The sequence below is a fragment of the Diadema antillarum genome, unplaced genomic scaffold (assembly GCF_040938485.1).
Source record: "Diadema antillarum isolate AM-2024a unplaced genomic scaffold, OU_Dant_1.0 seq00000790_RagTag, whole genome shotgun sequence".
Taxonomy (NCBI): Eukaryota; Metazoa; Echinodermata; class Echinoidea; order Diadematoida; family Diadematidae; genus Diadema; species Diadema antillarum.
Window position 1 is genome coordinate 55,001 of NW_027271677.1, and position 13,125 is coordinate 68,125.

Genomic DNA, 13,125 nt, shown 5'->3' on the forward strand with positions numbered 1-13,125 from the left:
ATTCGGATTCTTTGCTTGACTGCAGTGTCATTTCTGTTTTGTTCTGCTTTGTTTAAAGCGTGTTTGACAGCGGGAGTACAGTTTCGCGACAAAAAAAAATATTGATAATATGGCACAGAAATATAGGCGTTGACGGAAAAGGAAACAATTAAAATCTTGACAGAATGGTATATGCCCCCTACACTACTCCATAGAGATAAATGAAATAGAATATACGTGAAATATAAAGATGCATACTTTTGTGTATGTGAGTGGGTGTAATAAGTGTGTTGCTTCCGAGTTACAATATTTCCATTGCATTGCGTTGTGCATGTGTGTTGCGTATAAGTGCATGTGCAAACATGTGTATGCGTGAATAAAATACGAAGAGCGCGGATGAGCGCTGTATATGCAACTTGGACTAACATTGAAAGTGGAAGAGCTTTCCTTTTTTTTTTTCTTTTTTTCGGGGGGCGGGGGGTCTCCTCTTTTTTATGGTTCTCGTTCTACTAGGCCTATCGCTTGTATTGCACCTATCCCCTCAAGCTCTGGCTATATGCCGTCGTTCGTTTTATCCCATATGTCCGTGTCAATTCTCCGTGGCAACAGACGCGCATCCCTCGCACTGTCAGTTTGATATTTTTACAAGCATGAGCCACGGGAAGATCAGGACCATTCCGATAGATTGTAACGCGCGGTGGTAGAGGATTCCTCAGTCCGCTGACAGAACGAATCCGGATGGGGCCGAAAATGAAGCGCCGCCGAAAGGGTGAAAAGAGGTGAGGGCGTGGACAGGTGGGTGAGATCCCTTACAGACGACAGGACGAGCGAAAAATGGGGGAAAAAGCGGGGGGGGGGGGGACAGGAGTGAACGATCAGAATAAAGCTATTTCTATTGTTCTCATGTATGTGTTGTCTCCCGTATATATATATGTACATATATATATATATATATATATATATATATATATATATATATATATATAATCTAATATGAATGTAATTTGAAATCTTAAACGTTTTAAAGTAAGTCTATATTTTTCCCGGAATATTTATCAAGAGTTCATTTAAAATCAAAATTAAAACATATTTATCATCATCATACATCTAATTCACACAGAGTAGAAGTCCATGGATGCATAGATAGAGTGTCACTGTGTTCAGTTGGTTCACACACACACACACAAACGCACACCCTAACACACACATGACATACGCAGAGTGACCTCCCCTCTCCCCATGATTAAACAGAAAATAGCATGAGACGCAGATATTAGGCTACTCTCCAACAATACGTCACAATGGCAAAACAGAGAGGAAAATGGAGAGGAAGAGAGAGAGAGAGAGATAGAGAGGGGGATAAAAGGGGGGGGGGTCAGGAGAGGAATAGATAACAGCTGAAGTGAAGATCATTGTCATGCAGTCGTGCCTTAAAGGGGCATTCCACACGATTTTCATAATTTCACATCATGCAGTACATAAATTGACAACTCCTTGTATAGATTCGTAAAATTTATTGTGATTCTTGAGTACAGAAACAATACTTTGAAAAACCTTAAACAAATTACACTGAACAAGGATGATGACATAGGAGGTTCACATATTTTAGAAATGTAGCAGTGTAATTCTATTACATCAATACCGCTTGTATTGCTTGCGAGTTCACCTGTGTGTAATGTATGCATGCCTTCATCTTTTGTTCTGCTTCCTTAGCCCCATCTTAGTCTGGGTGCCAAAGCCACTTTTTGGGCCTAACCTTGTTTTACCGTCCACCCAATGTTTTTTGATGGTTTTACCCTATTTCGGGGGTGCTGAATCCGAATCTGGATGATGCAACTCTTGCATCCTTGAGGGTTTTGAGATATTCAAGATGGCCGCCAAAATGGCCGCCCAAACCGGAAATTCCCATGTATATCCTTCTAAATGTTGAGAAATTTAAAACAATTAATGGTTTTACCCTATTTCAAGGGTGCTGAATCGGATTCTAGATGATGCAACTCTTGCATCCTTGAGGGTTTTGAGATATTCAAGATGGCCGCCAAAATGGCCGCCCAAACCGGAAATTCCCATGAATTTCCTTCTAAATGGTGAGAAATTACAACCATTTGATGGTTTCTACCCTATTTCGAGAGTGCTGAATCCAAATCTGGATGGTGCAACTCTTGCATCCTTGAGGATTTTGAGATATTAAAGATGGCCGTCAAAATGGCCGCCGAAATGGCCGCCAATTAAAACCAGAAATTCCGATGTATTTCCTTCTAAATGGTAAGAAATTACAAACATTTGGTGGTTTCTACCCTGTTTGGAGGGTGCTGAATCCGAATCTGGGCGATGCAACTATTGCATCCTTGAGGATTTTGAGATATTCAAGATGGCCTCCAGAATGGCCGCCAAAACCGGAAATTCCCACGTATTTCATTCTTAATGGTTCAAATTTGAGAACAATTGATGGTTCTATCATATTTCGATTTTAAAATGGCCGCCAAAACCGGAAATTTCCACGTATTTCAATCTTCATGGTTAATAATTGAGAACAATTTTATTGATGATTCTACCCTATTTCGATCACTGTGCTGAATGCGAATCTGGACGATGCAACCCTTGCATCATTGAGAGTTTGGAGATATTCCTGATAGCCGCCAAAATTTTCGCCAGAATGGTGAGAAATTGATAACAATTGACGGCTTTACCCCCCTTTTTTTCTGAAAGATTTCAGGTTTTTGTCAATGGCAAAATCTAAACCCAACTATACTCTGCTGATAAACGAACGCATATTGTAGTTCTCATCCCAGTTTGAACTTGCTGTACAGTGAAACCAGCTCTACCGGATGTCTTGGAGCGATACAACTGTGCCAGCAATGAATCCTGCAAGACTACAGATGCGGTTGAATATTTGCAAGATTACACTGTTTCATCTACATATCATGGATATGTTTTGAACACTAACAATCAGTGGACAAGACATGCCCATCTCGATCATATTGTGATAGTGATGTAAAGAAGTTTACTGAGATTCCCAACATTACCTGTCTTAATCCATGAACAGTTTTAATCGTTTCATCCATGGACACTCACATTGGTTAATTGGTTTATGTTGGTGGTCTTGATGATATTGTTGAAGACACGAGTTGGACATTTTTATAGTTATGCTTCAATCTTTTTTTCAATATTATGTAATATCATATAATTATATATATAGGGCGACAAACCTCATATCTACAAAATGTCACATGTTCAGTAGAGAAAAACAAAAACAAACACAAAACACAAACAAACATGGCAGCCAAAGCACTATAACAATGAGAGAACCTTTCCTTTGACATGCCATGGTAGCTTCATTTTTGGGGTAAGATAGCCAAGGTTTGGACAGGACATCATTAACTGATTATTTGACTGTTTCTTCAAAAAAGTCATTTTCACCAAAATTTCAGATACAAGGTCTTGTCGCCCAAGCGACGATATCATAATTATTATGCACGCGAGGGGATTGAAAATCACATGGAACGACAACATGTAAGGTAATAGTTGATAGTCCAGTAATCACGCAGAGTGCTTTTGAAATTACCCTATTATAGTGGTCATGGATGCAACCATTTCTAGTGACGTAATCAGAATATGCCACAAGTTTCATAAGAGTACGCGGCGAGACTCATAAGAATACAAGACAAATTTCAACACCAAATACCAGCAGGCTATTATTAAATATTACTCTTATAGCCAAAAAGGATTAGCTTCACATCAGTCTGTGGAGCCCTTATTGGCTACCACAAGCATTACTTTATAGCAATTGTGCATAAAGAAATTCTTAGTCGTAACTTTGTGTTTGTACGTTTCAGTATGATGTCAATATCATTTTTGTTTTTTTACATTACGTGTTAAAGTTCCGTTTGAGACATATCGGAATATCTCAGTATATTACAATACCACTGTGACAGTTATTTTGGATGCACTTAAAGGACAAGTCCACCTTCATATACATAAGGATTAAGAGAATGCAGCAATATTAGTAGAACACATCAGTGAAAGTTTGAGGAAAATTGGACAATCCGTTCAAAAGTTACGAATATTTTAAGTATCTGCGCAGTCACTGCTGGAAGAGAAGACTACTACAGTGTATGATGTCACATGCGTACAACTATATAAGGAAAATAAAAAGAGAATTTCACAAAACTTTACTTTTTGAATAAAGTACACATTTCGACTTGCTACTGACGTATATGTTAAGGGTAATATTATTCCCCCCTGCCTTCTGAAAGAGAGAAGTCGAGTGCTCTTTTGTTATGCGAGAAAAATGGAAATATGTTGAATTTTCTTTATTCTTTCTTTATATCGTTGTACTCATGTGACATCACAAGCTATAGTAGTCTTTTCATCCAGCCGTGACTGAGCAGAAACTTCAAAAATTCATAACTTTTCAACGGATTGTCCGATTTTGCTCAAACTCTCACTGATGTGTTCTACTAATATTGCTGCATTCACTCAACCCACATGTCTATGAAGGTGAACTTGTCCTTTAATTGTTGGATGATTTGACAAATTTTGCTCAACCGAGTTGAATTCAAGAATACGGATTTTTTGCTTTTCACCTTTGGTTTAATCCCTCGCTTCACGTTACAGCACAATATTTCACAGTTTATAAGAAAATACTAAGGAATTTCCGTTTATACAGGACATTTGTAAATATCTCAAAACCTTCAGCACCCTAGAAATGGGGTAAGACCATCAATTCATTTTCAAATTTTTACCATTTAGAAAAAAATATTAACATTGGAATTTCAATTTCTGTCAATGATTTTGACTGTCATCTTGGACATCTCTAAAACCTAAAGAATGCAAAAATTGCGACAACAAAATGTTGAGGGTGCTGAATAGGGTCTCAAAAATTTCACTATCGACAGTTATTTTGGCGGTCATCTTGGAATTCTCAAATTCCCCCAAAACACAAGAGTTGCATCAACCAGGTTCGGATTCAGCACACTCAAAGTAAGGTAAAACCACCAATTGTTTTCAATTTTACACCATTTAGAAGGAAATAGGGGGCCTACATGGGAATTTCCGTTTTTGACGGCCATTTTGGCGGCCATCTTTATCATCTCAGAACCATTAAGGATGCAAGAGCTGTATCCTGCAGCTTCAAATTCAGCAAACTCAAAATAGGGTGAAACCATCAATTGTTTTCAATTTTACACCATTTAGAAGGAAATACATGGGAATTTCCGGTTTTGGCGGCCATTTTGGCGGCCATCTTGTATATCTCAGAGCCCTTAACGATGCAAGAGTTGCATTATCCAGATTCGGATTTAGCACCGTCGAAATAGCTTAGAACTTTCAATTGTTTTCAATTACTCACCATCAAGAAGGAAATACATAGGAATTTCCGGTTTGGGCGGCCATTTTGGTGGCCATCTTGAATATCTTAAAATTCTCAAGGATGCAAGAGTCTCATCAGCCAGATTCGGATTCAGCACCCTTGAAATAGGGTAGAATAATCAATTGCTTTCAATTACTCATCATTTAGAAAGAAATACATAGGAATTTCCTGTTTTGGCGGCCATTTTGGCGGCCATCTTGAATATCTCAAAATCCTCAAGGATGCAAGAATTGCACCATCCAGATTTGGATTCAGCACCCTCGAAATAGGGTAAAACGATCAATTGTTTTCAATTTCTCACCATTTAGAAGGAAATACATGGGAATTTCCGGTTTGGGCGGCCATTTTGGCGGCCATCTTGAATATCTCAAAATCCTCAAGGATGCAAGAGTTGCATCACCCAGATTCGGATTCAGCACCCCCGAAATAGGGTAAAACCATTAAAAAACATTGGGTGGACGGTAAAACAAGGTTCGGCCTTTGGCACCCAGACTATCTCGTGCATTCCTATGGTGACTCTGCCATGTCATCATCCTTGTTCAGTGCAATTTGTTCTAAATTTTGAGAATATTCTTATTCTTCATCCCAATTGCCATAAATTCTGAAACTCTGTCCTCAGTATAACTAATTTATAGTTGTTCAAATGGAAAAATCTGAAAATCATCCGGAGGTCTCCTCTAATACCTGACATGCCTGAGGAGGAGTCTCAAACGTAAAAAAGATATCGAAGCGTACGTATAGCATGCAAAGAAAAGCAATATGTTATATTCAGAGAGAAAGAGAGATTGGAGAGAAAGAGAGATTGGGGAGAAAGATGGATTTACAGAAAAGAAATACAGAGCTGAAGTAAGAGAGATTATTCAGTGATGAGAAAGCCTGTATTCGCCATGTGCAGGTTGATGAATTATACATATTTTGCACGCATGTTTACAATAACAATGGTGTCTGTGTGTATCGAATGGTTTATGAGCTTATCATGGTATATCATACGTAAATGAAACGTAATGTCAGGATTTTGCAGGAATACAAGCAAGCAAGCAAGAAAAAAAGAAAGAAAAACAATGAACTATGAAAAAGAAATACATGAGAAAAGAAGAAATCTTTGTATTTTCTTTCAAATTTTGAGATTCGTATCATAGTGGTGATAATTATATTATGTTGACATCTACTGTACATGCGTCACGTTCTCGGAAACCCATGACGCTTTTCTAGGACGAAATTTGCTGAACAAACCACTTTCGCCTCTTTTTCAGATGGCAGTTAAAGATTTATAGGGAGCCTACGTATGTATGTATGTATGTGTGTATGTGTGTAAGTGTATGTAATTATGCATAATGTATGCATGTAAACATGTTTATTCGTAAGTGCCTACGTATGTATGTTTGTTTGGTAGCGTGGTTAGGATGTCTATTTTCTTGTCGCACCTGTGCCCTATTCTATTATATTGTGAGGACACTGTATCAAGACTCTTGCCTTTCAAACTTGGGTCCAAAAGTCGAATCCCGCCAAGTACATACATCACTGGACAAGAAGATTTACCGGACGGTGACGGTGTCCCTCTCGACTCAAGTGTATAATTGGGGTCATCCCGCGAGCAAGACACCCACGAGTCATACGGCCCACGAGCTAGATATTGAGTAAAAGGTCATTGCGTCATTATATCCACGAGTCATAGAGCCCACGATCTAAACATTATCAGTTGCCCGTAGTGTCTAGGTCGTTTACCTCATCGCTCGTGGGCCGATATAGCTTGATGACGAGCTTGCGGGCCTTGTTTACTTGGTGTGTTGCGCGTGGGCTGTATAATATGTCCCGATTCCTACTTTATATCTTATGTTTCTTACAAATTGCTAAAGCAATATGATTGTCAAATGTATACTTTGTATTATGTATTACCTTTTGTTGTGTGTAAATAAAGTAATTGAATTGAAACTGAAATTGATAATTGCTTAACTCGTGAGGTGTATATCTCGTAGGCTGTGTAACTAGTGGGCAGTATAACGATTCGTGGGTGTCTATCTCGTCACATTCACCCCTATAATTGAGTATACGTTAATGGCATTGCTACGGTTACTATAGCTGGTAGAGCAGTGGCAACACTGAAGAGGTTATATCCACAAAATAAGTATGAAGAGGCTGCCCAGGATCTTTATTTTGCCCATCATTAAGATCTTGTGCAGACAACAGTGTTCCACCAAGCGGACTCTTACTGCCACCCTCTGTAAACAGTATGAATTATCCAACTAAAAGTGTCTGAAGACTTATAAGTGGATGAAAACTTCTAATTTGACTGTTTGAGGTGCTTTCCTTTTTCACAAGACGTCAAGACGTATTTGGAATCAAATGCAAAAACTAAGACCTTCGATGAAAACAACGACAACAAATAGCCACATGTTTTCACACGTCATTACTACCGAAGTTTACTCACAAGAGACGGTTCAAGAAACTTTATACTCAAGGAGTTCGAACATCGTTGGGATAACAACGAGTTGCCTTTAGTTTGTCGCAAACATTAATTTCCTCTCGACGAAAAGTTATCTAAACAACGGGACCCAATGTCAATTATTTTAGTGACCCGATTCGCGCACGCCCGAACAATGCCAATTACTAAAATCGCCAGTGGTTGTGATCAATTAAGAAGGTCAGACATTCTTGTCCATGCGAGATTTTATTTTCCACACGTACTGGTGGACATGAAATCCATTTTGAGTGATTTATGGATTCATGTGAGGTTAATGAACCACAGAGAAGGATATGATTTTGCGTGTGGAGTATGCGATTACACGAAGACAACAGAAACAAGGAACGATTTGAGTAAATTTGTGGAACCATCAGGAAAATAATTCATTTTTTTTTTCAATTCAATTCAATTCAATTCAATTCACGTTATTGATAAGCATAGAAATAAAAATATATACTGTGTAAAATGGGTCGGGGAGTTCACAAAAAAAAAAAGCCAAAGGTTTGAGACAAAGGGATCCCCTTTGTAGAGTTGAATACATAAGAATATACAACTGCAGATTCAGAGTTACATTCTGAGTACTTAATGACAGTTACAGATTACATAGACAAATAAAATGAAAAAAAAAAACATATGCTACTACATTATACGCAAATAAAATGAATAGGCAGAACAAAACCAAAAAAAGATGGACTGATACCATTCAATAGTCATCTAATGCCATGAGAATATTAATCAGTCAACTAGTATTGGTTCAAAGGGCACCTCGATAGAATGGGCGTACCAGTCACGTAATTCCGATGGCTCCTGCATTATGCTCTTCCTAGTTCCTTCACTATTCTATTTGTGTGTATGTGTGTGTGTGTGTGTTTGTGTGTGTGTTTGTGTGCGTGTGTGTGTGTGTCCTGTCACTCATTGCTTGGTTGCTTATTGACGGTTATGACAGACACATTTCATTCATCGTTCATTGTTGGTAGGTCATTGACCGGTTATAACAGACATATTTTGATTCATTTTCATGCTCAAGGCGACATCGAGGAGGCGATGTCATCAAAGTTAACTTTCTCAGAGACAGATCATCTACGATGACGTCCTCGATAGTACAAATTCGTTTTTTAGAATGTTCATCTTTCTATGTATGCACACACCGAAACGCACATACATCCACTTCCACACACACCACACAACACGCACACACACACAATCACAAAAAGACATACATACACACGAACATACAGCAAACAACATGTCACTCGAGTTGATTTTTTTCTTGAGGAGTTCGGCATTATTGAAATAACAATGCATATCGTGACTGTATTTTCTTCCTGCCTGTATATATCTAGCGGTTTGATTTTTATATCATAAATGTCTGCGCGCGTGTGTTCAGTAGACCGACTATAGGAATGGACGGGAGGGAACTTTGGTAAATAACTAACATGGAAAGCCAATCTCTCAGAAAAAAAATCTTAAATCTTTGATGGGCAGTCAAATTCTTTGTGAGATGCCATACTAATTAGATCATTTGATATCTATTTTTTTTTTGTTGAGAAAGTAGTACGGTGAAATCCCGGGAGAAACCTCGTAATTTCTTCTTTCTTTCATAATCTTCAGTAAATTGCCTCTTCTGTCATAAATAAAAATCCGCTGATCAAGCAAGAAAGATTACCTTGGAGTTGTATCAAAATTTTGTGGAGCTCTTCTTTCGGAGTCGACGAACAAGCGTTTCATGATAGTTTTTGCCGTGTTCACGCGCCATACGTATGTATAACCCTATGGACAAAACACAATTTATCCTAACTGACAGAAGATGCTTACGGCGCTGCCGGCGTTCATGCTGCTGCCCGCGTAAAATCTCTTTGTGGAAACTTGATAGCATCTTGGACAAAAATACCGGAATTGTAATCGCTTTTCCAGTTGTGGGAAAGCTCTTTGCGTCGTTGCTGTCAAATTGCATGACCGATTGTCTCTGATCATTAATAAATGCTGATTTCATGAGCAGCAAAATAAACCATCCATCGGCCCGTATTCCTTGTAAACATTCGGTAAAAACACGATTTAGATTCAGATAGACATACTAATCAGGCGCAAACAACATCAACAGCGCAACTTTTACTTCATATTCCAGATAGTGGAAATTAGGGTTCCATGGCACTTGCTCCTGCGACAATTTATTGCTCCCATTAAATATCTGCACGGTAAGCCAACATAAAACCTTACACCCACAAAAATAACCCTTATCCTAAATCCTCACATCAAGCTAAAACCTTATAAGAATCCTAACCCTTACCCAAGTCCTTGGAGAAAATACAACCGGAGCAATTGTCGCAGGAGCAACATGATGTCGTGTCAAAGAAATTAGAGCTGAAAATGCGAAAATTGGCCTAGTTAATGCCGAATTTATAAGGCAATATGAAAAATTACTGCGTGTGATTTGTTTGAGACTAAACCGAATCACCAATTTCGGCTGCAGTCGATTTCTGCTAAATGCGGGCAGGAGGGAGGTGAGGAGGAGGAAAGAAGAAATTGGTAATAATCATTTTTAAACCAAAACACAGTAGTTTGAATAACGTCGAATTACTGAAAAAGCTGGCCTACATAACTCTAAAGCAGATAGACGATTAAATAGAGCAATCTAATTTATCAAGAAGCTCGATTTCCCTCCGCATGTTGTTAAACTGTTTTCTTAAATGTGATGGTTAAAGAACAACCACGCTTCAAGAAGTTGTTGTTAAAAAAAAAAAGATAAACATATAACTGAACACTGTCGGATGCATAAACCCCTTCTGACCAGATTCACCCACCTGGAGGTGGCTAAGAAAATGTGATCTCTCCCCCCTCCCGCTCCCATACTCGAAGTAAACTCTTCTTTATCGGAGAGAACACTTTTCTATTCCTTCAGTTTCGCTGGAGTTTCATTCAAACCATCAAAAGGTACAAAAATAAACATAATCTTATAACCTTTCAAAATTCACACACTAGTCATGCAAATCGCTGAGCATAAGTATGCACTCAATTTACATCATTCTTTCATAACGGAATATAATACGTGTTTTGGAAATGCGCATGCACACATGAACACACAGGTCATATTTCATTAAAACAGATATACATGACGCCGACCGACACACATGCTTACCAACGCACACAACACACACGCACAACACACACACACACACACACACACACACACACACACACACACACACACACACACACACACACACACACACACACGCAAAGTGAAGTCAATTCTCTCCACAAAGAATGCTGTATAATCATACATACTGATTCGCATGTACGATTCAGACCCCGACAAATCTGTATACGTGGAATACATCACGTAGACATTATAGTAACTATTCTTTCCATGTTACCAGAATTATCAATTTTGCATACCTTTAACCACCATGATGTAGAGTACCCCTCTTCTGATTTTTTTCTCTCAATCTTTCTTCCCTTCTCTCTCCTTCTCTCATATCCCTATCCATGAATCCATTAAACTTGCATAATACATTTTTCTAAATAATGTTTCTGTACATAATTATGTGTAATTTATAATCACTGGACATCCCAGTCAAGCTTTTCATAGCATTTGACGATCCATAAAATGTGCACGACATATTTCACGTGCAAATTATGTGCGTATTTGTGTAGAATTTATTTTGTGAATTAATCAAATCAAATCGAATCAAATCAAATCAAATCAAATCAAATCAAATCAAATCAAATCAAATCAAATCAAATCAAATCAAATCAAATCAAATCAAATCAAATCAAATCCGAAATGTATACATTTGCATCTCTACCGCGATATTCAATTAAATTCATTTATTTTCATTCCTTTTTTTCCCCCAACAAAACATAACACAGAATAAATCAGGGATTATGATCATAAGCATATACATTCGACTTTGCAAAGCATATAAAATACATGCATATATACACTGTATATATATGTATATGCATACATATACATTCATAAGCATATGCATTAAACTTTGCATATAGATGAGCGCAGGGGAAATTTCGCAGCGTGTGTGCAGACGATAACATAATCACGTGACCAAAGACCATGGAGTGTTTACAGCTGACGAGCATTGCTCTCCAAGCAGTCCAAAAGTGACGAGTTTATGACTCATCCAACCTTTGGTCTTCCTGTCATTTATTATCTGCTCCATTTTTTTATGATTATGGTGATGATACAAAACATAATGATGACGTTGATGATGATGATGATGATGATGATAATAATAATAATAATAACGATAATAGTAATTATAATATTGATAATGATAATGATAATAAAAATAACAATAATAATGATAATTATAATGATAATTATAATATTGATAATAACAAGAAAGAATAATAATGATAATATGATGATGATAATAGTTGGGAAGCTACATCGTCTGCTCGCTTTATTTGCTTACGACAAGCTAAAAGGCACAAGTGTATTTACTAGACTCCTTTGTGTAGTTTAACTGAATGAGCGGTATTACAAGGGATGAAGACTAACGGCGAAGAGTTTATCATTGATAAATAGAACCGCATTTTCTTTTCTTAGTTGTAATCCCTTAAGAAAGAAAAAGAAGAAGAAAAAAAAATCCCCACTCTCCAAAAAGGTGTAAAACGGGCATCCGATCATTACCTGACTTCCTGCAGTCATCCTTCACGTTCGTGGTCGAGGCCGACGATGATGATGATGATGCCAATCCGGTAGATAGAAGCGCCATCCACAGGACGACCCTCATGATGGCCTCGATTCCTTGCGTTTACTTGGTCTCTTCCGTGAGAGGTTCGATCTCCACCAATAATGCGTGCTGCTCGAAGAAAATCGTCGCTGAGCGTCTGGTGTCGTTGACGCTCTCTTGAACTACTGAAACTGACATGCACCTGTATGCTCTAGTCAGTTGGAGTACCCACATCTGCCGAGTAAAACGATAACAAGTGCACTGAGCTTCAAGACACATAACGGCCAATTAATTTACTAATACACTGCAAACATATAAATCAGGCTTGCAGAAGCTTATTGAATCATGATATCTTATTATACTCTTCTATTCTTACGCATTTGCAAAACCCGAAACACCTTTGATTGTATGACTCTATACGAAAGAAAAGCTATTCATGCAGGACCCTATTAGCAAGTAACGGGCAACTTACTTTACAATGATTACACATTTTCTGAGAAAGAGAGATTAGTGGACGTCAAACTATCACTTCATTAAAGAAACTAGGCAATTGTAGTGATAGTACCATATTGTTTGAATTTGAGATCGTCTCTCAGTAAGTTTCTGCTTTGCTTCATCTT

General features: G+C 38.0%; 1 protein-coding gene across 1 annotated transcript in view; it reads right to left on the reverse strand.

Annotated features, from left to right (window-relative positions):
* LOC139739213 (uncharacterized) overlaps nt 1–12,565 on the reverse strand; it is a 65,471-nt gene extending 52,906 nt beyond the window's left edge. The window contains exon 1 of the mRNA XM_071649825.1: nt 12,463–12,565. Coding sequence (XP_071505926.1) covers nt 12,463–12,565 — 103 coding nt within the window. The remainder of the gene's footprint in view (nt 1–12,462) is intronic.
* Between the last annotated feature and the right edge of the window lie 560 nt (nt 12,566–13,125).